This window comes from Polypterus senegalus, chromosome 8 (genome assembly GCF_016835505.1).
Source record: "Polypterus senegalus isolate Bchr_013 chromosome 8, ASM1683550v1, whole genome shotgun sequence".
NCBI lineage: Eukaryota > Metazoa > Chordata > Cladistia > Polypteriformes > Polypteridae > Polypterus > Polypterus senegalus.
This window is the reverse complement of record NC_053161.1, coordinates 88857680-88880994: the sequence shown is the minus strand read 5'-3', so window position 1 is coordinate 88880994 and position 23315 is coordinate 88857680. Positions and strand designations below refer to the sequence as shown.

General features: G+C 38.2%; 1 protein-coding gene across 1 annotated transcript in view; it reads left to right on the top strand.

Moving 5' to 3' along the window:
• The first annotated feature begins 592 nt into the window (after nucleotides 1–592).
• The window catches only part of cttnbp2 (cortactin binding protein 2), a 247184-nt gene continuing 224461 nt past the window's right edge, over nucleotides 593–23315 (top strand). Inside the window, exon 1 of the mRNA XM_039761402.1 lies at nucleotides 593–867. Coding sequence (XP_039617336.1) covers nucleotides 769–867 — 99 coding nt within the window. The 5' untranslated portion in view covers nucleotides 593–768. The remainder of the gene's footprint in view (nucleotides 868–23315) is intronic.

The following is a 23315-nucleotide window of genomic DNA, read 5'->3' as shown; positions in this document are numbered from 1 at the left end:
AGGGACAGATGGGATCAGGATGTAAAAATGTAGGTGAATTGAGGCATATGATGGCGTTATTTTGATGATTTTTGTGTTGGAATGACTCACTAGATAATTGCTAAATTAAGATTAAAAATTGGTCATTGTACTGTGTTAGTGTTTCTCCTTAGCTATGGTGATACTGTAATTTACAATGAAGATGGATTAGAATTTTCACCTGATTATTGGGCCGAAATTTAATTACTATATTGTCTTCTGCATTCAAATCAATAAATAATTACACTGCCGATTTAGCGTTAGTCATTCATCTATGTGTTTAATGTTACACACCAGTTATGGCGCTGGATTAAAATTAAAAAAAATCTGAGTTCCCTGTTCGACTACGAGTATCTATCTACAAGTTTTCCTTTGAATGATCAGTGCTGACGACTGCGCCAGTTTCTGCGTTGTGTTTGGAGTTCGTTTCAAGGTGGGACTCGCATGATCACAACTCTGCCGCGTACTTTGTGCGGTGCTTGCGGGACACCTGTACCCATAGTTGGCCTTGTATTTATGTTCCAGTTGTCTAAGACAGTAAAAAGGGGCGTGCTTTTTTCCCAACTCTGGTAAGAAGCCCCCTCATGCTTGAATACACGTGAGCTCTCAGTCCAGCAGAGTCCCCAGAGGCACCGGCGCCTACAGTGGAGCACGGGCGGGTAATGGTTAAGGCAGCGCGGAGTGTGAAGCGCGTGCGGCGCTGTGGTGCGCGCCCGGAGCTCTGCCTAAGCAAACCGCTACAGTAGGAAGATGGCGACGGAGGGAGCGAGCGGAGAGCAGCCGCCTCCGATCCAAACCTTATCAACAACGACCAGCACCACCGCTGCTTTGCAAGGAACGCTCGAGACGGTAAGTCCAACGAGCGGCGTCTGTCTCACGTTCGTACGGGCACATTCTTTTCACAGCGGCGCGAGGGTAACGATCTTCGGTGCGCGATCATTTTTTTCCCCGCAACGCAGGATACAATGTATCCGATTGCGCCTGTCAATAATCACAGTTTGCAGCTAAGCCACAAAGCGTGTGGCAAGGCTTCTGGCTTTAAGACTGTTTCTTTCATTGTTTGATGTTGAGGGTCCTGATGGAAGAAGAAGGAGGAGATCGTGAACTCTTCCTCTTGTAAATTCACAGAGGATTGCATTTCATATACAGAAGAGGGAGAAAGGGGTCCGCGGCAGTTGGTGGGATTTTTTGAGTTGCTTGATTTCAAAGCTTCGCTTCGCCCTGCTGCTGTTCTGGTTTTTCTAAATGCGTTTTCGTTTTTTTAAGTGGCTTTTAGGGGGTTAAATCGCTCTCTCCGCGCATTTTTGACGTTTTAAGACGTCACCACTGTGTCTATAAACGCAGGCATGACAAAACATACTTGTACAATAGGGTCACTGCTGAGCTCTTTATGCACAATTATTAAACTATTTGTTGTTTTCAATTTATTTATTAATAGATGTAACCGCATACCTTTGAAAATTCTATTTGTTGTCCTATTTAGAATTGGCAGCTTTTTTTCTGTATTAGCGTACCAGAATCATTGAATACGCGTCTCCCGTTGCTTTTAAATTGGAATATTTTGTTCCCCGCGCATTAAAAAAAATCCATCAATTTGCTATCATAAGGGCCCGTTTGGATTTTGGATCCTCTGTCGAATCCCCCTTAACTAGAGTATTAAGCAAGGTGTATTTTATTAAAGTTGCGTCAGAAGAAGGGTTACGCGCGTTAGATCGCAAGTTATTTTGACAAATTTTAGGATGACCAACGCTTCGCTTTTGTCTCTCAGATGCATGTCATCAGTCCGTGTGGTGGCAGACTCTTTTTTTCCCTCATTGAGGATGCTGGTCCTTTTAACACTTTAATTGTCCTTGACCACTGGGGAGAAATTTAACACCTTAAACAAAAAGAGTTAAGTAGTTACCCACATAGGCAGGTGTCGATCCAGAATGAGGTAAACCTGTTTGTTCTGAATTTTTTGAACAGACTGTGTAGTAGTTTAGCAGATCACCGCACACCCACATATCGCCCATATCTTTCGGAGCCTGTTGATCTTAAAATCTTTCCTCCTCGAAGCCATTAGATTTGTGAGGTCGTCTGTACCAGGAAGTGGTAGCTTCTTTGTGATGATAAATCAATCGGTTATCGTGCTGAGCATGGGGGACCAGGAGTCTTAAGTGTTTGCCTTTGTTCGTCTGAGGACTCCATGGGTACAATTGTCATTAATGAAACACACGGGACAAAACTACCCCACGATCCTGCTTTTGTTTATTAGATTTTCATTAAGTGCATTTTAGCGAAAACGCAACCTTAGAGTTTGTGTGTATAAGATGGGAACTTAAAACACACACACGTAATAGCGCTTGTTCAGGAGTGGGAGAAGGCTAATAATATGTTGGTGCTATTTCTGGTATAATGTCATCTAGTGATTCAGCTGCATTGCTCACCCACATCTCCTTAGTGTCATAGAAGACAGAATCAGTTTTTGCGATCAGCTGTTATATACTTTTCAGAAAGCTAACAGAATAATCATCGTGTGTAGCCAATTTAACAACTTACACTTTTCTAAAGATACATTTCACTCCATCGTGCCAATTTCATGAAATGAATGTTATATAATAGCTGACCATACAGTGCAATTTTGATGATTATACTTGAAGAAGATAAGCAGTCTGCTAAATTGTAGAAGAGTGGAGCTTTGCAAATTAGTCCGCTGAATTGCCATGCAGTTGTTTTACTAGTCCTTAATACAAATAAACTAAAAAAATGCTTTGAGACTGCGGCGACTGCAGCATGATGAAAAATGTGCCAAGGCTTTACTTTCAAGGTGGAACACAGTAAGAAGCCAGTCAAAATGAACTTGGAATCAGTAGGAATGTTGAGGATACTTTGAAGATTTGGAGCAGATGCAGAAGCCTTCGAAAGCTCAGTTTATATTTTGTGCAAGAGCACTACATAGAACTGAGTAAGTACATTAGCTGAGGAAGCAGCATCTGCATTACAAGTATAGTATCAGTAAGGTTTTAAGAGCCAGACCACAACTGATATCCTTGATGAGCGCCAATAGGTTCAAGAAATACATTTTATAAATAATCTGTCAACAAGCAGTGAATCAATAAATTGAATGTCTGTTCTTCCTGTGAAATTTATACATGCCTGTCAAGGAGGGGTTCATCTTCAATATTCTTTTTTGTAGGGAAATGGCCTGGCCAGGTAACTCACTCATAACAATTGTCTCTGGACAAAAAAAAATAAAGAGAGGATTTAAATGTAACACATAAGTAAACTTTGTTTGGTTTTGGCTATGGAGGGCCTCAAGCAGAAAGTGTTTTGAGTTTGCATGCTGTTACTCAGAGGAAACTTATATACATGCCAATCCTGTGGATCCTACTGAGCACCAAACACAGCAATATGTGGTAATCATTGCAATGCTGTTTAATTCAGCTGTGCCATTTGTGAAGCATGCACAACTTCCAGTCTCTGTAAATGAGAATTGGATAGTGACATGTTGTCTAAGCCTCTGGCAACTCACAGAGAAGCATAGTTGCAAGCTGTGAAAAGAGATCAGTGACTGTGTGTGTATATCACTGTTGAGAGTTTGTGAATAATGTTGTTGGGGTGTGTGTGTGTATGTTGGGGGCAGTCTTCCTTCCTACTAATTTTGGACTAGTCAGAGATGATGAGTCTCAGCTGTGTTTCTTTTAGTTCCAAATATGCACAGCCGTCTTGTGTGTGACAGTGCAAACTGAGTCCCCGTGTAAAGTGTACTCTTCTACACTTTCGCTGTAGTGATATTATTTGGCATGTGCGAACCACAAACGCAGCACATTTCTAAAGACGCTACGTGCAGATTTGAACTTGATGCTGTTTATCAGTTTCAAAATATATAATAATTTACACACATTTTTATAAATAATGATATCAAAAGAAAGGCAGGTGAACCCGCTAGACGTATTTAAGTGGACATGGTCTTTCATTTGGCTACTATTTACATCAGTAGAAAGTAATGATTGTCATTTTCATTATACATCCTAGAAAGAGGAACACATAGAAGCACTTTGATAACAAGAAGATTTTTATTTATTTATTTATAATGAATATAAGGTTATTTTCTGTTAAATGAAGGCAAAATGTGCCACAAGGAAGTCATTGACAAGTCTGCATCATCAATCGACTTTTAAATTAAATTGGTATATGCCTCTGGATGGACCAGAATAGAATACAGTTTTGGACAGAATAGGTGGCAAATGAAGTTGAGTGCAAATAAATATATGGCTTTGCATATCATGTAGGATGAGGAAATCATAGATATGTAGGTATAACTGCAATTTGAAGAAGATGTTCTCCATGTAAAAAATAAACAAAAATAAAACACATTTAGCGGAGTGCTAAAGTCCACTACGTTGCCACTACGTCTAAACAGAATGCAGGAGGAAGCTGATAGAATGTCTTGTTGTGCTGCACAACCGTAGCAGCACAACGCACTAGTGAGGCCACAATTAGAATTATCTGGGCAGATCTTTTGCAAGAACATGGAAAGAGAAAAGCTACTAGACTTATTTCAAGATGGTGAGGTATGAGCAGTTTGGAAAGTTTATATTATTGGACTTTTTTAGAATGAAAGTAGCATTTTAAGAATGAAGGGAAATGATAGATACTGACTGTTATTTTTGTTTTATCAACAAAATGTTTGTTTTAACTGGAAGCTGTTTAAGAGTAAATTTTGACAAAATGCTAGAAAATATTTCTTCATACAGAGAACTGTAGATAATTTTAAATATCATTCTTTTTAAGAGAAGGCCTCATAAAGGAAACCTAGATACACATATATGAAATTGTTACAGGCAAAATAAAACATTTTGAAACGTATTAAGACTTATAATATATATATGTATATATACAGTATATATATATATTATATATATTTAAAAGTTCACAATAATAATAAAAAAATCACTGTTCATTCTGTTTTAATTTTGACAGGTGGACAATCATGGGGAAAAATCAAGAAATTCTATAAGCACATTATAACCAGATAGAAATAGAAGAAAGGGAGACAAAGCTACACTTAATGATGTGCCTTTCGGAAGTGCGTTAGTGAAAGTTCAGTCATCTTAAGGTTATTGGCTTCCCAGCCTCTCCTCAGGCATTTTCTAATATCCTATGAAACATAATTGTAGTCATGTCATATGCTGGTCGCTACTGCTTCTGTCATTGGTGCTGCCATTGGCGTCTCACCATATTGACGTCTTATTCAAAAGGTTTTTAATGGACAGCAAGAAGAAAAGTCACATGGGAAGGGTTTTGTAACAGCTGATCGTAATAATAGCTACAATTAAAATTTAGACCTATAAAGATTTATATACAATAAAAAGCCATACCAGAAGGTCCCTTAAGAGCATGCAGTACTGAAGTAATGAGTGTTCAGTTTTGATTTAAAAGCTGAGACATCCTTTAAATTGGCAGGCAGATCATTGCAATTTTTGGGCTCTCTAAGGCTCTGCTCCCTACAGCATTTGTATTTATTCTCGGAAATTGTTGGAATGCTGGGGTCTTATGATTATGCTATGGTGTACAGATATCATGTAAAAAAATCACTGGTGGGATAAAGTCATTGACTGCTTTGTATGACAGTAGGAAAATTTTGAAATTAGCACTAAACTTAACTGGATATAATGGTAAAATCTTAATAGCTAGAATTATGTGGTGTTATTTGCTACTGTAGTTTTAATTAAAATTACTGTAGTAACATTTTAATTAACTTTGGATTAGGAAAATTTGAACAGGTTGTTAGTAATGCATCGAAGCAGGTCATTTTATCAAAAACAAAGGGCAATACTGTCTTTTTTGTATTCTTTATACTAAGAAACCACCTAAATTTGTGTAGCTGTTCTAAATGTAGTAATTTAATTAACTTAGTAGGCTAAGGTTTGTGTACAACCTAGAGTCAGAGAATATGTCACACTTAACAACTTCAGTTCTTAGATCTCATTGCCTTGAGGTGATCAGGTTACTTAACTAGGAATTAGAGGGGATGACAGATTTCACAGCTCCCTCATGACTTTTCTGCACAGTTTTGAATTTCTCAAGTAACACAAGTTCAATATATTTTGGCAGTAAAGTAATTTGTAGGCAGACAGAGCTGTTGACTGTAGTAATTTTTTCGAGGTGTGGTGGGGTCAGATGCAGTCTCATGTCCTATTTTCCTTTTTCCATTCCATCGAGGAAAGGATAACTTGAGAAAGTGGACAGACAATTTTTTCTTCTATGTTCACAGTCACAAAGATCCACTTCCTTCTTTCCTTAAGCCCAACTGACTGTCCACAATGCTCTAAGATTGTGTAAATGAAGACCTCAGCTAAAATCGGTATTAGAGCTATATGAGGTGAGACACAAAATAACCAGACTGGGCCTCGGGCTTTCCTGGATAACCGTCTGGAGGTCAGCCGGACATGAATCAGAGAACTATATCCCCTCCTACACGCCCTCTCAAACCTCTGACTGGCTAGGTATATTCTGTGAATAGCCCAGTCAGTATTTGCACAACAATCGCTACATGAGTTGCCACAATAATGTTGGGTGAAAAAATCGAACAGCAAATCACACATTTTCTCTTTTTCCATAAAGCAGTTTTTGACTGACAGAAATATTCCTGTCCTCAATCATTCTCCCTATTCACCCGATTTAGCTCTCTGTGATTTTTACTTGTTCCCGAAAATCAAAAGTGACCTGAAGGGAACATATTTTTCTTCAATGGATGAACTGAAGACAAAAAGGGCAAGCCTGTTGAAGAGTCTCAAGCAAGAAGACTTCCAGCACTGTTTCAATCAATGGAAGATAACGTATGGAGCGGTGTAGATATCGGGAGGCCATATATATATAGAAGGTGACAATGTTTAGAATGTTGTAATTCATCAATAAAAATATATTTTTTTACCAATCCGGTTATTTTTGTGTCTCACTCCGTATAGTGTGTTGTCATTCTAAAGAATGGATCACTGTCAAACATAACATCCATATTTCATGCTGATTCAGATAAAATTAAATTTAAGCTCTCTAAAGTTTAAGTTTTCTTAAATCTCATTGATTAATAGAATTTCTTTCTGATTTTGTGTGATTGAAAATTATAGCATTCACAACCATTGCTTTGTTTCACCTTTTAGAAGCATTTAGAAGCCATACCAGCATGTTCTGATAAATATTATCTTGAATTGATAAATAGGGTATGGGGTCATCAGTATTTGAGTGGAAGTAAAAATGAACGCTATATTATTGAATGATATGTTCTAAGAGGGGCGGCACGGTTGCGCAGCGGGTAGCGCTGCTGCCTTGCAGTTAGGAGACCAGGGTTTGCTTCTTGGGTCCTCCCTGTGTGGAGTTTGCATGTTCTCCCTGTGTCTGCGTGGGTTTCCTCCACATGCTTCGGTTTCCTCTCACAGTCCAAAGACATGCAGGTTAGGTTAGGTGCATTGGCGATTCTAAATTGTTCCTAGTGTGTGCTTGGTGTGTGGGTGTGTGTGTGTGCACGCCCTGCGGTGGGCTGCTGCCCTGCCCGGGGTTTGCTTCCTGCCTTGTGCCCTGTGTTGGCTGGGATTGGCTCCAGCAGACCCCCGTGACCCTGTAGTTAGGATGTAGCGGGTTGGATAATGGATGGATGGATGGATGTTCTAAGAGCAACACACAGAGAGAGAAACTACCTTTTAGTCCTAGAACTAATTTTAGACAGCAGCATTTTTATATGCAGGATGGCCTTGGACTTCCAACCACAAAGTTATTGGTTCAATCCATAGCTCTGATGTGCTGTGTGATGGCAAGCTGCTTAACATGCCTGTGCCAACTGCAAGAAAAGTATATAAACAATTTATATCTTGTCAGCTGCCTTGGGTAAGGATTACTTCTAAATATGTAGTGATAATGACAGCAGTGAACTGATATCAAACGTCTTCAGACATTTTTATTACAATTATGAAAAATGTGACATATAGTACTGCAGTCAGCTATATGAGAAACTGCACTTAATACACGAACCATATTTGTATTAATTTGTTCTGCACAATAGTTTATCATGGTGTCACTAACCATACAGTACACAATTGCTTTTGTGCTCTGAACACAGCATAAGGAAGACTGAAACGTTTCAGGTAAGCATGAGTTATAATGGTAACTACAATGGTCTACGTTTATTTAAGACTATAGAAGGAAAAGTGTTTTGACTTATTTGTTTTGGATTATTCAGAGTACATTTTCTTGGGTTTTGTTATGTTTAAGTTCATTTTATAGTTATCATTTTTTTGACCTTTCAGTGCTGCCATTTTAATATTTTGTTTTGGATCACAGCTGCCATTATTTCATGTGTTTCTTTGGTGACTGTGGTTGTATGTTTTTGATAATGGTACCACATGGCTACTAGAAGTTGTGACACATTACGTTACACCTGGGATCCTGTTTAGGATGGTGGTGCACTGCATGCCTTTGTTCAGGGTTTTAGAGTCTTAAGACAAATTATTGTTGTGTTAGTAATAGAAATCTTATCTCTGATTGTGAATTTTGCTTAATGTCTTTTTTAGGTAGTTTTAGTTTTGTTCTTTGGATTTAAACCCACCATATGACATTTCTTTCTATGCCAGAACAAAAAATATTTATTGAAATTGGACAACATTTCTTAACATCATTTGTTATGGTGGAGTTAATTGATCATTTTTGCCCTTTTTTGGAGAGAATATCTATAGTCAGGTTTTTTGAGGTTAGAGAATCAATTTTTGGTATTACAATTAAATTTTATGATCCTTGCTTATATTTTTAAATTTTATTTTGAACCGTTTCTGCCTCCATTTTGGGTATAGCAAGTGTCAATATTTTGTCTTCCTGCCTATAGGGATGCCTTTGCTTAGTTTGGGGAGGGGGGTAGGTGAGGGTGATTACAGACCTCAACCTGATGTGGAACTTTGTTATCTGAATTCACAGGAAAACTCTTATGTGCATTTGTGCTAAAAAACATATTCTTTTTGTCTTCTTTTGGTTACAACCCTGTTCTTAAATTTTTCGTCTTTGATTTTTGCCTGACGTTTTGCTTTTGTCGCTTTTGTCTTCCAATTTTTGAATTTTTTCACTACACCATGACAATTTATTTTCTCTAAATTACCCTCATTAAAATCACTATGTTCACTAAGAGCAGAATATCATCAGTGTGTTGGTGGTGGAACCTATAAATAAATGTGGTGATAATTAAATAATGCAAAGAACATCTTTTTACAACAAATATTATACTGAATTACAATAAAAGCATGCCCATAAAAAAGACCTACACATTTTTTTTATTAAATTGCATTTTCTAACTTGTTACAATAAACAGGACGTAAGAACACTGTTGTTTGCTTCACTTCATAGGTTAACTCATTGAAATTAGTGTGAGAGTTGCGGGAATACATTTGCTTTTGGGGCAAGGGGGAATCACGTTACTTAAAGGTGTCTTGATGTGTTCTGTTTTTAATGTTTTTGACAGCCATTTGATATAAAGAATGTTGAAATGTTGAAATGTGAACAACATTTGACAGTAAACAAAAAAATACTATTGACAAGTTGGTCACAGTATGACCTCTTTCAAAACGCACACTAGAGAACAGAAAATATCAAAATAAACAGCAAATTGGAAATCCTTCAGCCTCTCTGGGCCTTGCAGTATATGTCTTAAATCCAGTTTATGATGGTGCAACTTACTCACTTACAAATCTCTCCAGTAACTTCATTCCCCTTATTTTCATGCTTCTTTATCAGGTAGAACTTGCTTTAACTCATCATTTGATCATCATATTGTATCTCTTGTGGTGAAACAGCTTTAAGCCCCTCCCAGAGTCACTTTCCAGCTACAGCAGGAAAGTTCTGGCTTCCTATAAGTCCTCATAAGATTCATCTTGACTGGGCAACCAGGGATCAGCTTCCCCAGTTATTAGCCCTGTGGTGACACACTTGGCCAGGACGTTATTGTGGCTTCATGCCTGCAGTGCCTGACATTTCTCTTTCTCTCTCTAACATAGTCATGCATTTCCAGCAACTGTACAGTTGCCCCCAGCAGCCACTTCACTCACCAAATTGAAAGTTTACCCCTTAAATGCCAAAATATGACCTCTTCTGTAAAGGTCTGGCTCTAGTCACTTGGAAGGCATTATGAACAATGGTGGCAGTTAAGGTGTAATAATTATACACAGCATGGACTCCACAAATGCAAAACCTGAGTTTTTCAGAAGTCTTTGAGTTTTGTGTATTACATTGTAGATATTAAGAGCAGGGATTCCTGATTTTGTCATTTACTTAAGAATACAACGAAGGTTTGCACAATGTGTTTCAAGGTCTGATCCAGAAATGCTACCTGGTTGTTCAGTTAAAATCTTTTTCAAGTAGAATTGCATAAGCTGAACTTTACATTTACATAATTGTTTGGGGATATAATAAGTAAGAAAATCACTTTTGTCACCTTATTTGATGAAATCACAAAGAAATATTAAAAAGTGGTAAAACTTTGGGCAGAGATAGCCCCTATTAAACATCTAGTTTAACAATAGTCACTCCTAAAAATCTTCCAAGTTATTTGTGAAGGCTTTTAGATGTGCACCCGGCAGCTACCCAGCAGTTTAGGGAATTTGGCCTATGAGTACATTTTGGCTTAAACTTTTTTATTTTGCACACATCAAAATAAGACATGTCTCTTGAATCTCTGTTTGCTTAATATCAGTATCAGTAATTTAGACACATAGTACCAAAATAAGAAGCCTGTCTAGTATGAGTACCCAATTTACCCTCAGTATTGATTACTGGGTTCCATGGATGCAACCTACTTGCACTTCTGGCTTTATAGAGATGAGAATCCTGACACTTTGAACTTCTGAATTGCCAAATGATTGGCAATTTATTTTCAGATTAACAGATATGTTGCTGAGCTCTGAGTATATGGGCTGTAACTGGTGACCTGCGCACTGAAAGTCGAGTGCCATAGACTCCTGTCTGATTGAAACTCAATTGCCCTGTGAACAAATAATTGTTGCTAACTTAGGCTAGTCACTAACTACAGTGGGGCCTGGAAAGACTAAGGCTTAATTAGTAGGTGACAAATCATCAAAACACGTTTGATAGAAAAATAGATATGATGTTTTGTTTGCTTCTAATACTGTTTTATATTTTGTGTATCACCAGCTTTAAATGAACGTTTTTAGTAAACATTATATGTAACAACATAAGGTGTGACTATAAAGATTTGATGAAGATACAGTTTTATTGCAGGATGTTGATACCCCAGGCATGTAAGTACCCGGGCATGCTTGTTTGTGCTGCTGGTGGAAATTCTAACTTGGAAATGTGAGTGCTGTTTTGGCTGAACAGCATTCTGGTAAGTTTTAGGGTCTGTGGCTAATTGTCTGTAGTCTTATTGCTCCTTTCTCTGTAGTAAATGTTAAAAAGGAAATTTCTTCAGTGGCAGGTTTAAAGGATGCAACAATTTAATTGCAAAATTTAGCTGAAAATTGCCATTTGGCAATGTCATATTTTGGGCTTATTTTTGGAGAACAAAAATTGTCGCAGTAGTTTTAAATTACATTTTCTTACTGAGTTGAACAAACAGTCACATCATTTGTTTTATATGGTATATGTGAATTATTTGCTAAGAGAAATAAATAAAATAAAGTAGTTTTGTAATTTTCAGTAGTTGACAAAGCTGTAACTGGGCCAAATAAATATACTTTGATGGGTGATGACTTCTGTATGTAGGTATAGGAAATGTGGGCTGCAGACCCAGTTAACAATAGGGATGGCAGTTGCTGCTGTTCGATGGCTCCTAATGAATAACACATGAATGCCTTAACAGTTCATGTATTCTGGAATAAGTGCTATTTTGACCATCTGGCACCTGCTCCCTGTCATCAGCAAGGATAATCAAAATTAATTGTTTCCCTTAACCTCCTCCACACTTCTCCAGATTATCAAAAGTGTCCGTTTGAAAGGTTCACTATACTGATGTATTCATTTGTGCTCTAATGCTTTGAACAGTTTTCAGACAGATTGTACCAAATATAGTGTTCTTAAGGTGTTACGTAAGTTTTTTTGGAAAAGGCTTAATCAATTTGTGCACCACCCACAAGCACACCATGCCGGGCATGGTTGAAAAACATATGGTACAGTAGGAATGGTATTTTTCACACTGGAATAGCAACCGAGCATGCGTGATATTCTATTGTGAAAACATAGATATCAGAAATTATTTTAGTTCTTGAAGATATATATGTATATCGGTTATATGGTAAACTTCTTTGTTGATTTTCTACCATCATTCATTAGAACATATAAAAATAAACTATTTGAATGCCACACTCACAGAAACACTAACTAAACCAATGCATGAACATCCTGCTGGTCAGTTTTGAAATATCTAACATTGAGTAAGCTTTTTGTCCTTTAAACACCGTTGAGTATTCTATAAATAGGGCTTTCTTCCCCTACACATTTAACTAGCAATTTACTATGCAAACAAAAAATAGCTATTACCAGTCATTTCATGAAAACTAATGTTTTAACATGGCCTGTAACAACCAGTTTTATTTAACCTTTTGCTACAGTAGAAGTGCGGTCCTGCACCACACTACCACTGCCTTTCTGTTGTCGAAGCAGGACTATGCTGTGTCAGTTCATTGCAGTCTCTGGGGAATCTGTAATTTCAGCCAGCTGGAACACCATCTGGGATTCGGACCCCTTTTACTTACGAGTTATGAAGACAATGATTGTGGTGCAAGCATCTGGGGAGCCTATAAGGATTTCTCTTTTTCAATGGTGACTTCCGAAAGTTGTATGAATTATTTATTGGGGAAACCAGCATGCAGTATAAAGTTCCATTTATTCATTTATTTATTTGTTCTTAGACTAGGAGATTTACCCTAGGTTTTTATTTGAGCAATCATTTATTTTGAGAAGGAGTGTGAAATACAGTACAGACACAAATTAATGTTTTTTTCACACCATGAAGTTAAAATTAAATAAATCTACACCACCATGTTTAAAATAACATTTCTCAAACACTCTTAATGCAATTAGGGGATGAGGGTGGCCAAAGTTTAGCCCAGCAGCAATGGGAGAAGCACTTGCCCATTGCTGGCTTCACTGATTTTTACACTAACACACACATCTTTGGGGACAGAGGAGGAAAACTAGGGTGCACTGAGAAAGCACATGTGGACACAGGGAGAATATGGAAACTCCACACAGACATCAACTAGTTGAACCCAGGATACCGGATCTGTGAGGCAGCAGGGTTAACCTCTGTGCCAGCATAATGCCATTTTATAAAGTGAAATACTTGACTATTGACTCTTAACATTTTTTTTAAATATACTGCTACTTTCATTATCAGTCAACTAGCTCTTAAAATGCTCTTAAAGTCGGCCTGCAGTAATATTCCAAATAAACAAACCAATGAGTTTGTCAGATAAATGTTGATTGGTTAAATTGTTAAAGATCACTAGACAGGCATTATAAAGTGTGATAAGTACAGTATACTCGGGCAGCCTATCGTGTTCTCAGTAATAAAGGCAGCAGGATTGTTTGTATGCTTTTGGCCTTATGTACAGTTTGCTTCCAGCCTTCCCAGTGCACTGCTGTTGGATCACTCTCTGTAAAATGGGATGACTTACCTATGTAAAGAACCCCAGTTACTCCCTTTCCCCTTAATTACTCATTACTGGCATTTTCCTCAGAGCTCTTCTTAGCCCCTTTGTGGTATTCCTTTGTAATAGGCAGGGGTTATCCCATCTTTCTGTTTCATAGTTAGATTAGCATCATACTGGTTTGCATTTTGCCGTTTAATTGTAGGCATTCTCATTTTGTTTGCCTAACTGTTCATGTTTAAGGCAAAGGTTTGTAGGTGGCATCATTAATTCTGTCAACGTTAGGATGCTTCTTCTTTATAAATCCCAATGAAAGCTTGCCCCTGAAAAGGAATCTCCTCTGGTACTGCCCTTAACTAACCCAAGAAAACACATTATCAGTTATATCACTACAGATGCTAAGTATAGACCAGCACCATTGAATCACCAAGATCAATATGTTCAGTTGTTCACTTGTCAGTTTTAGGGCTCTCAGGATTGTCCTCAATGGAAGAAGAAAATCAATTGAGTGCAAGTTTCATGGTTTCTGTGACGATTGCTTTCCCCATGTTTTATTTATTATTGTACTCAACTTTAAACATGTGCGTTGATCTGGATATTTCTCATTTGTTATACAGTATTAGGAAATATTTATAATTGAATATGCCATTAGCAATAAGGACATGAGTATCATCCACTATGTCAACCTGCTGCCATGTTCGGTAGGGTGTTTACGCTTAATTAGTTACTTTTTTATACTATCCTTAATAATGTAATTTACATTTCAATTCCATTTAGAAGGATTTGTGTTTTTATTACTGTATAGCTTTTAGTGTATAAGAGTCTTATGCTGATGCATCCATTTGTGAATGCTGTATTCTATTACAGGTTTGTGGGATCTTGGAAAAATTGGGTTCAAGGCAAGGAATTAAACCCACATGGGATAAGAAGATATCAATGATGTCATTACTTGCTTTATTCTTATAAATAGTGGACATGTGTTGCAGAAATACACAGGGGCACTGTCTGCATTAATTATAGACTTCACAAGGGGCAAAGAAATCATGCAGATATGACTCATTTACATTTTTCATGTTTTTTAGAAACCAGTCTGAAAAATTTACTAAAAAGCCCAACCCCGCCACAAGTAAATGCAAGAAAAATCAATAAAATTCATAAAAAACAAGGGTATAAATTTACATTAATCCAGATTTTTGCTCATGAACAGACTACCAAAACAAACACATAACAGCAGCATTACAGATGTATGTGTTGGCTACAATGTTTAACATCATCAGTTTTGAATTTTAAAATATTACACATGCAAAGATCAGTGCCCATTCGTTGTCATCACCATTGAAATCTACTCTGCATGCCCAAAAGAATAATATGAATCTAAATGGGTTGGGATGTTCGCAGATGTGTTAGAAAATGTTTTATGAAATTAAACACATTAGAACATTTGAAAAATTGTGCTGAGAACATGGCATTCAGCAGAACAAGTTCATCCATCCTATTCATCTAGATGGCCTAAAATAACATCAAGCTGAGTTTTGAAAGACCCTAAAGTGTTATTCTCCTGTCTCCACCACAGTACTTGGTCATTTATTCGGTGTTTCTATTATTCTTTGCATGAAGAAAAACTTCCTAACATTTGTGCAAATTCTGCCCTTGACAAGTTTCCAACAATGTCATTGTTGCAGAATTTATTTTGAAGTAACAGCTAGAATCTACTCTAATATAATTCCTGTCATAATTTTAAATACTTAAATCATATCCCCAAACTGAAACTGAAAAGATTCACCTCTTTCAATCTCTCCTCATAGCTCATGTGCTTTCTGCCACTGATATCTGTGAACGTGACTAAATGCTTTTGATTGAAAGTACATAGTGGGATGTGTTAGTTTTTGTTGTCTTTTTAGATCTGATGATATTTGTGCTCATGGTAGATTCCCACCTTTGGCTGGAAGATGGTGGATTAAGTGGGTCTGATAATAAGTGCACGTACTAATAAAATTATTTATAAATTCTGTAATATGTTTTCAGCCAGTAGACAGATATTTCTGCATGTCCAGAATGTGATGAGGCTTCTCTGCTTTGGTGCTGTTATGTATATAGGAGAACATACTTGGCTGTTACTCAAACAGATGTATACTTTTGGCAAAGTAGCCAAAAATTGCCTGACACTAGTACCATCTGCCAGTAGTTTTATGTCACCTTCTGAATTATTTTTAATCACCTTTATAACATTATCAAAAGCAAGCTTTGGTTACATTGTCCTCCAGTAGAGATTCTGAAGCATCCTCAGTACTTCTGCTTTTGTGTATGCCAGCTTCATTTTTCCATTTAACAAGAAAAACAAGGGGATTGTGGGAAGAAACAAGAGTACTGAAGTGTGTGAAAGAGAAAAGGCACAGATTCCACGATGAAGTCGGAGGCATTGGAGCAGTGGCAGAACTATTTCTTTGTAGAATTTGTTGCTTTTAAGTACATCCATATAGTAAACGTTATGAAGGAATAGGTTTGTTCACATGGTATTTGATGCTGTTGACACAACTATACTTAAAATGTCATTTCAAACTATGTAATCCTTACGGAGCACCTGAAGCTAAGTATTTTTTTTGCCCGGCCAGTACTTGGATGGAAGACTGTCAAAAGGGCAATTGCTTGCTTTGCTCCTGGAAGAGGTTTGGTGAGACCATCAGTGGGCAATTACCCTATGGTCTGAATGTGGATCCCAATGCCTCAGAGCAGTGATGTGGACACTGCGCTGTAAAAATTACCACTGCACTTCAGGTGAGGCATAAAATCAATGTCCTGACTCTCTGTGGTCAGAAAAGATCCCTAGGCATCTTTTGAAAGAGTAGGGTGTTTCCCAGTGTTCTGGCTAAATTGCCCATCACATCGTGGTCATTAAGGTCATTCATCTAATGTGTGGTGAGTGCGCTGGCGCAAGATTGGCTCCTTGTCACATCATCCAGGTGAATGCTACACATTGGTGGAGGTTGAAGTTGTTCTGCACCATCTCTGTAAATTGTTTTGAGTAGGTTAGAAAAGCGCTGCATAAATGTAGTTAAATATTATTAAGAATCCTGGCCCTGAAATATCTGACCAGCTTTAAGGATAACTAAACATAAGTCCAGCTCTTTACATTCTTGAGAGAATGCTTATCTTGCCATCCATGTAAAATTAATATTCAAATACAGTATATCTTTAATTGTGAACCTCTTATCACATGGGAGGGAATAGATGGCAGTACGTATGAATCAAGATCAGTGAAGTCAGTCAGTCATTTTCCAACCCGCTATATCCTAACACAGGGTCACGGGGGTCTGGTGGAGCCAATCCCAGCCAGCACAAGGCACAAGGCAAGAACAAATCGTGGGCAGGGCACCAGCCCACTGTAGGGCACCCACACACCAGGGATAATTTAGGATTGCCAGTGCACCTAACCTGCATGTCTTTGGACTGTGGGAGGAAACCAGAGCACCCAGAGGAAATCCATGCAGACATGGGGAGAACATGCAAACTCCACGCAGGGAGGACCCGGGAAGCAAACCTGGGTCTTCTTACTGTAAGGCAGCAGTGCTACCACTGCGCCACTGTGCCGCCCAAGATCAGTACCCGTAAGGAAAATTCAGATTAGTGAATATACACAAAAGTATAGTTGATTAATAAAATGAACAGACAAAGAGAGAGCAAGGAGACACTGAACTGAATGAGATGTGGACAATAGAAAGCCATGGAGTCTTTGAACAATGACAAGGCCACCATCAAATAATCACACTTGTCAGAGAGTTTGATATGTACTCTCCCCTGCTGCCCTGTCTGTCTCCTCTATAGTCCTCTACTATTTCAGCATGTGTGGCTTCTTTTTAAAGTAGAACATTTGCAAAAGCAATAAAATGGAATTCTAGATATAGTTGATGTGATAAATTAAGTATTAATTACTATCAAGCAGCTGAAGATTGAATTAAATTATTTGATTATCTAAAAACTAGCTTTCAGTCTTAGTTGAACCAGCATCCTAAGTTGTCCTAGGTTCAAAACATGCTCCTGTCATCAGTGTGGAGTTTCCACATCGTCCTAGGATACTTCAGATTTCCTCCCAAATCTCAAATATTTGTATGTTAAATTAGTTTCTCAATTTAACTTTGTCCCAATAAGTGTACCCTGGTCATGGTTGCATTCTGCCCTGCACTGAATGCTTCTGGTATAGGGTTCTGACAACACTACCTCACCCCAAACATGATCGTGAATCACAGTCTGTGATTTTGAAAATGTTATGTTACCATCAGTAGACCATATTTTCCAGAATTACTCATCATCTCTTATTACCAGCCACTTAAACTATGCAGCCTTTCTGTCATTTCTGCACAATTCAATTTCACCATCCTTGCTGTGTACTGTTTTGAACACCTGCAACTGCCTAAGCACTTATAAAAATGCATCTAATAGAAATGTCCTTTTTTGACATTATTAAACTACGCAGAGGTCCATCTGCTTGGCCAGTGATATTTTATACTGTATTACATCTACAAAGGTTTAGAAAATTAAAATAGGCAAAAAGGACAGTGACCTTGGTTTTGGGGTATATGTCAGAACCATCAGGATCATACAGTACTTTAAGCCTTTTATATCACATTTTACATTTCTTCATCATAACCACACTGATCTGTCTGTTTTTGTTTTGTCACAAGACCCCAAAGATGCCTGACAAAGAGAAATGGAAGAAGCTAATGTTATTCTTAAATTTAGTTTATGTATTGAATGATGGCAGAATATTTTTCACTAACTTTCATCTTCTCAGTTGACATGCTTTTGCCAACTGTCCTTCCATTCATTTTATCTTCACTGTCTTTGCTGCCCACTTCCTCCCTACCACTTCTCCCATAATTGTATATCTTCACTTTTACTCCTCTTCATCCACATACCTGTTCACATCTGAACAACCAAAACATTGAGCTTTTAACTTTCTTTTTAGTAATTTAGTATAAAATACATTTTTATATGTCATGTTGGAAGAGTTGTTAGCACTTGAAATTGATATCTCCAAGAACCTGGATTCAGTTATCATACCTATCACTACAAATTTCAGTTAAAACACTTTCTTTATATCTAGGAGGCTTTTCTCTGGGAACTTTAGTTTATTCTAACCTACGAAAGACATATTTTAGATTATTTGGTAATGCTAACATACACATAAGTTCAGTTTTATTTAATTCAGTCTGTTTTTGTATAGCACTCTTCACTGAGTCTTGGCTCAGAATGCTGTAACATGTTCACAGGTAAGTGCTGTTGTTATGAGACACAAGGTCTCTGGGAGTTTTTGTTAGGGAAAAAAAGAAGTAATGAAAATATGAAACTGTGCACTATTGTGTGCAGAAAAAAAATGAGTAACAAAACCAAAACAATGAGAAAAAAATCAAAAGGAGGTTCAAAAACCTTTTAAAAAAACTATTGCTAAGATTCTTTGGGAAGCTGTACATATATCCACTGAAGAACAGTGATTGTGGCAGCCACTGCCACATTTACAGCATATTGACACTTCCATAAATACCAGAAACATGACAGAATTAGTCATGTGACACTATTTTAAGTGTCATGCGAGGAAGAAGTGAACCAAAATAAACTTTAAAATAATAAACTAACTGTAAAATTACAATCCTTAATGCAGTACAGTAATCCCTCCTCGATTGCGGGGGTTGCGTTCCAGAACCCCCTGCGATAGATGAAAATCCGCGAAGTAGAAACCATATGTTTGTATGGTTATTTTAACCCCTTTAAACTCTCCCACACTGTTAACATTATTAGAGCCCTCTAGACATGAAATAACACCCTTTAGTCAAAAGTTTAAACTGTGCTCCATGACAAGACAGAGATGACAGTTCTTTCTCACAATTAAAAGAATGCAAATATATCTTCTCTTCAAAGGAATGTGTGTCAGGAGCAGAGAATGTCAGAGAGAGAGAGAGAGAGAGAGAGCGAGAGAAAAGCAAACAATCAAAAAATCAATACGTGCTTTTGGGCTTTTAAGTATGCCGAAGCACCACGATAAAGCGGCATTTTTTAGAGGAGCGTCCGTATCCTCTGTGCAAACAGCCCCAGGATGCCAATGAAATGTTGGGATGTCAACCGGGCAACTTCATGTAATCAGAAACAAAAAACAAAAAAAATAAAATAGTGCCTAATGGCACTCAGGTTTAAAGACTTCAGTAGCCCAAAGGTTCAACACTTCAGCGGGAGTTCTGTCTCCGTTGAGGTTCAGGTTAAAAATTGATGCATTGTTCCAGAGATGGAGTTTTTATGACATCCAGGGAAGAAGGTGCGGTAACTTCTTTGGGCATTGTGGGCAGGGCTAGCCATCATCCTTTGATGTCTTCCTGAAACTGTGGTTGAGAGAGAAAAAACCATTAGCACCAGCATCCCCTCTTGTCCCAAGGTGGTATTGCTTAAGTTTTCAGATTCTGGCAGGTGGTTCCCTGGCGTGCATCTGTGACAACTTATAAAACTTTAATAATACAATAATTACAAACTTTACAAATAGTGCATACACACAAACATAACATGGGACCTAGCAATACTTGTCCATTAACATTATTGTTGAACTGCAGCGAGTTGACAGATGTGATGGACTGGATGAATTAGTTCCTGCCTTGTGTTTGATGATGTTGAAATATGGGCTGTAGCTCCTTGCAACCCTGTGTTGCAGTTTATGGGCTTGAGAAATGGATCCATGTGTCTCTCTGATATATATTATACCAGTAACGGCACACTGCACGCACTTGACTTGAGCATTCATAGTTTTCATACTCTTTCTCTGTACGTTTAGCATTCATTTGCTCAGAGGTTGATGAACTTGCTGCTTCCTGAGCAGCTCTTCTTTTCTCCACCCTAGCGTCCCGCTTCTTCTCTTCTTTCGTCATCATCTTTTCGCGTTAAAACTGATTAATTCAGTGTTTGTGTTGCAATTACTTGATACGTTTTCCTTAATTTTTCACTTAAGCTGGCACTTAAGTTTTCAACCTGTCTCAAGAATTATTTAAGATACGAAGAGGTAGGGAAAGTGACAGCGAAGGTGGCAGGGATGAGAACAGTGCCCGTACACATGCGCCGCACTGCTGCCCAGCTGGCCACTGCCAAGAGTTGCTTCTACAATAAAATAAAATAAAATAAAAAAGAATAACCTTGGAGGTCAATCAACACCCCGAAAGCGAATAGTAGATGTCACGCAGTATACAGTGCATCCGGAAAGTATTCACAGCGCATCACTTTTTCCACATTTTGTTATGTTACAGCCTTATTCCAAAATGGATTAAAGTCTTTTTTTTCCCTCAGAATTCTACACACAACACCCCATAATGACAACATGAAAAAAGTTTACTTGAGGTTTTTGCAAATTTATTAAAAATAAAAAACTGAGAAATCACATGTACATAAGTATTCACAGCCTTTGCTCAATACTTTGTCAATGCACCTTTGGCAGCAATTACAGCCTCAAATCTTTTTGAATATGATGCCACAAGCTTGGCACACCTATCCTGGCCAGTTTTGCCCATTCCTCTTTGCAGCACCTCTCAAGCTCCATCAGGTTGGATGGGAAGCGTCGGTGCACAGCCATTTTAAGATCTCTCCAGAGATGTTCAATCGGATTCAAGTCTGGGCTCTGGCTGGGCCACTCAAGGACATTCACAGAGTTGTCCTGAAGCCACTCCTTTGATATCTTGGCTGTGTGTTTAGGGTCGTTGTCCTGCTGAAAGATGAACCGTCACCCCAGTCTGAGGTCAAGAGTGCTCAGGAGCAGGTTTTTAATCCAGGATGTCTCTGTACATTGCTGCAGTCCTCTTTCCCTTTATCCTGACTAGTCTCCCAGTTCCTGCCACTGAAAAACATTACCACAGCATGATGCTGCCACCACCATTGTTTACTGTAGGGATGGTATTGGCCTGGTGATGAGCGGTGCCTGGTTTCCTCCAAACGTGACGCCTGGCATTCACACTAAAGAGTTCAATCTTTGTCTCATCAGACCAGAGAATTTTGTTTCTCATGGTCTGAGAGTCCTTCAGGTGCCTTTTGGCAAACTCCAGGCGGGCTGCCATGTGCCTTTTACTAAGGAGTGGCTTCCGTCTGGCCACTCTGCCATACAGGCCTGATTGGTGGATTGCTGCAGAGATGGTTGTCCTTCTGGAAGGTTCTCCTCTCTCCACAGAGGACCCCTGGAGCTCTGACAGAGTGACCATCGGGTTCTTGGTCACCTACCTGACTAAGGCCCTTCTCCCCCGATCGCTCAATTTAGATGGCGGCCAGCTCTAAGAAGAGTCCTGGTGGTTTCGAACTTCTTCCACTTACGGATGATGGAGGCCACTGTGCTCATTGGGACCTTCAAAGTAGCAGAAATTTTTCTGTGACCTTCCCCAGATTATTGCCTCAAGACAATCCTGTCTTGGAGGTCTACAGACAATTCCTTTGACTTCATGCTTGGTTTGTGCTCTGACATGAACTGTCAACTGTGGGACCTTATATAGACAGGTGTGTGCCTTTCCAAATCATCTCCCATCAACTGAATTTACCACAGGTGGACTCCAATTAAGCTGCAGAAACATCTCAAAGATGATCAGGGGAAACAGGATGCACCTGAGCTGAATTTTGAGCTTCATGGCAAAGGCTGTTAATACTTATGTACATGTGATTTCTCAGTTTTTTTATTTTTAATAAATTTGCAAAAATCTCAAGTAAACTTTTTTTATGTTGTCATTATAGGGTATTGTGTGTAGAATTCTGAGGAAAAAATAAATTTAATCCATTTAGGAATAAGGCTGTAACATAACAAAATGTGGAAAAAGTGATGCACTGTGAATACTTTCCAGATGCACTGTATGTGTACGAAATTTCAGGTCAATAGTTCAAACGGTTTGCAAGCTACAGGTGATTTAAAATCCTGGACAGACAAACAGACAGCCACAGTAGCGCATTATATGATATGTATTGTTGTCTCAAGCTTGTTTCTTTTAAATATGTTCTTTTCAGCACTCAAACACATAGCCCTCACAGTTTCTTTTTCCTTTGACACTCCTTCAAAGCTTTGGGGGACTTTGGGGGACGAACCCAAGGCATGAACACTTATGTTAAAAAATAATGTTAACAATTTGGAGAATATAAAAAGGAAAAAAAAACAAAAAAGATGTAGGGGATGATGGCATACTGTTACTACTATAGTTAGTTAAACATTTTAACTCTGGTTTCCAGTTATTTATTAAAATAAAATGCACTGTTTATGTTTAAAATGAAGCCATTGCCCAGGAGCTATTGTTTCTTCCTCCTCTGTGTGAAGCTTCCATGTTCTGCGTGTGTTCATTTTGGTCTTTATAGAGAATTCCAGTTTACTCCTATCATACAAAATCACAAAAAAAAAAAAATGTTATTAAGCTGATTGGTGAAAGTAAATTAGTCTAATGCACATTGATTTGGTTTTTTTCACCATCATACCCCTGCAACAGAGTGGTACACTGTCTTGGTCTGTCTGCCACTTTGTGCCCAGCTCCCTGGGCGTAGATTCTAGGTGATTTATTGCTACTATAGAAGTAGCAATTTAAACTAAAAAAAGAACAATTGGTTTGGATTGTTCAATTTCCCTTGTATCTGTGCTCCATATGTATTTCACCAAGTGTGCTGATATGTTTGCATACTCTAACAGGT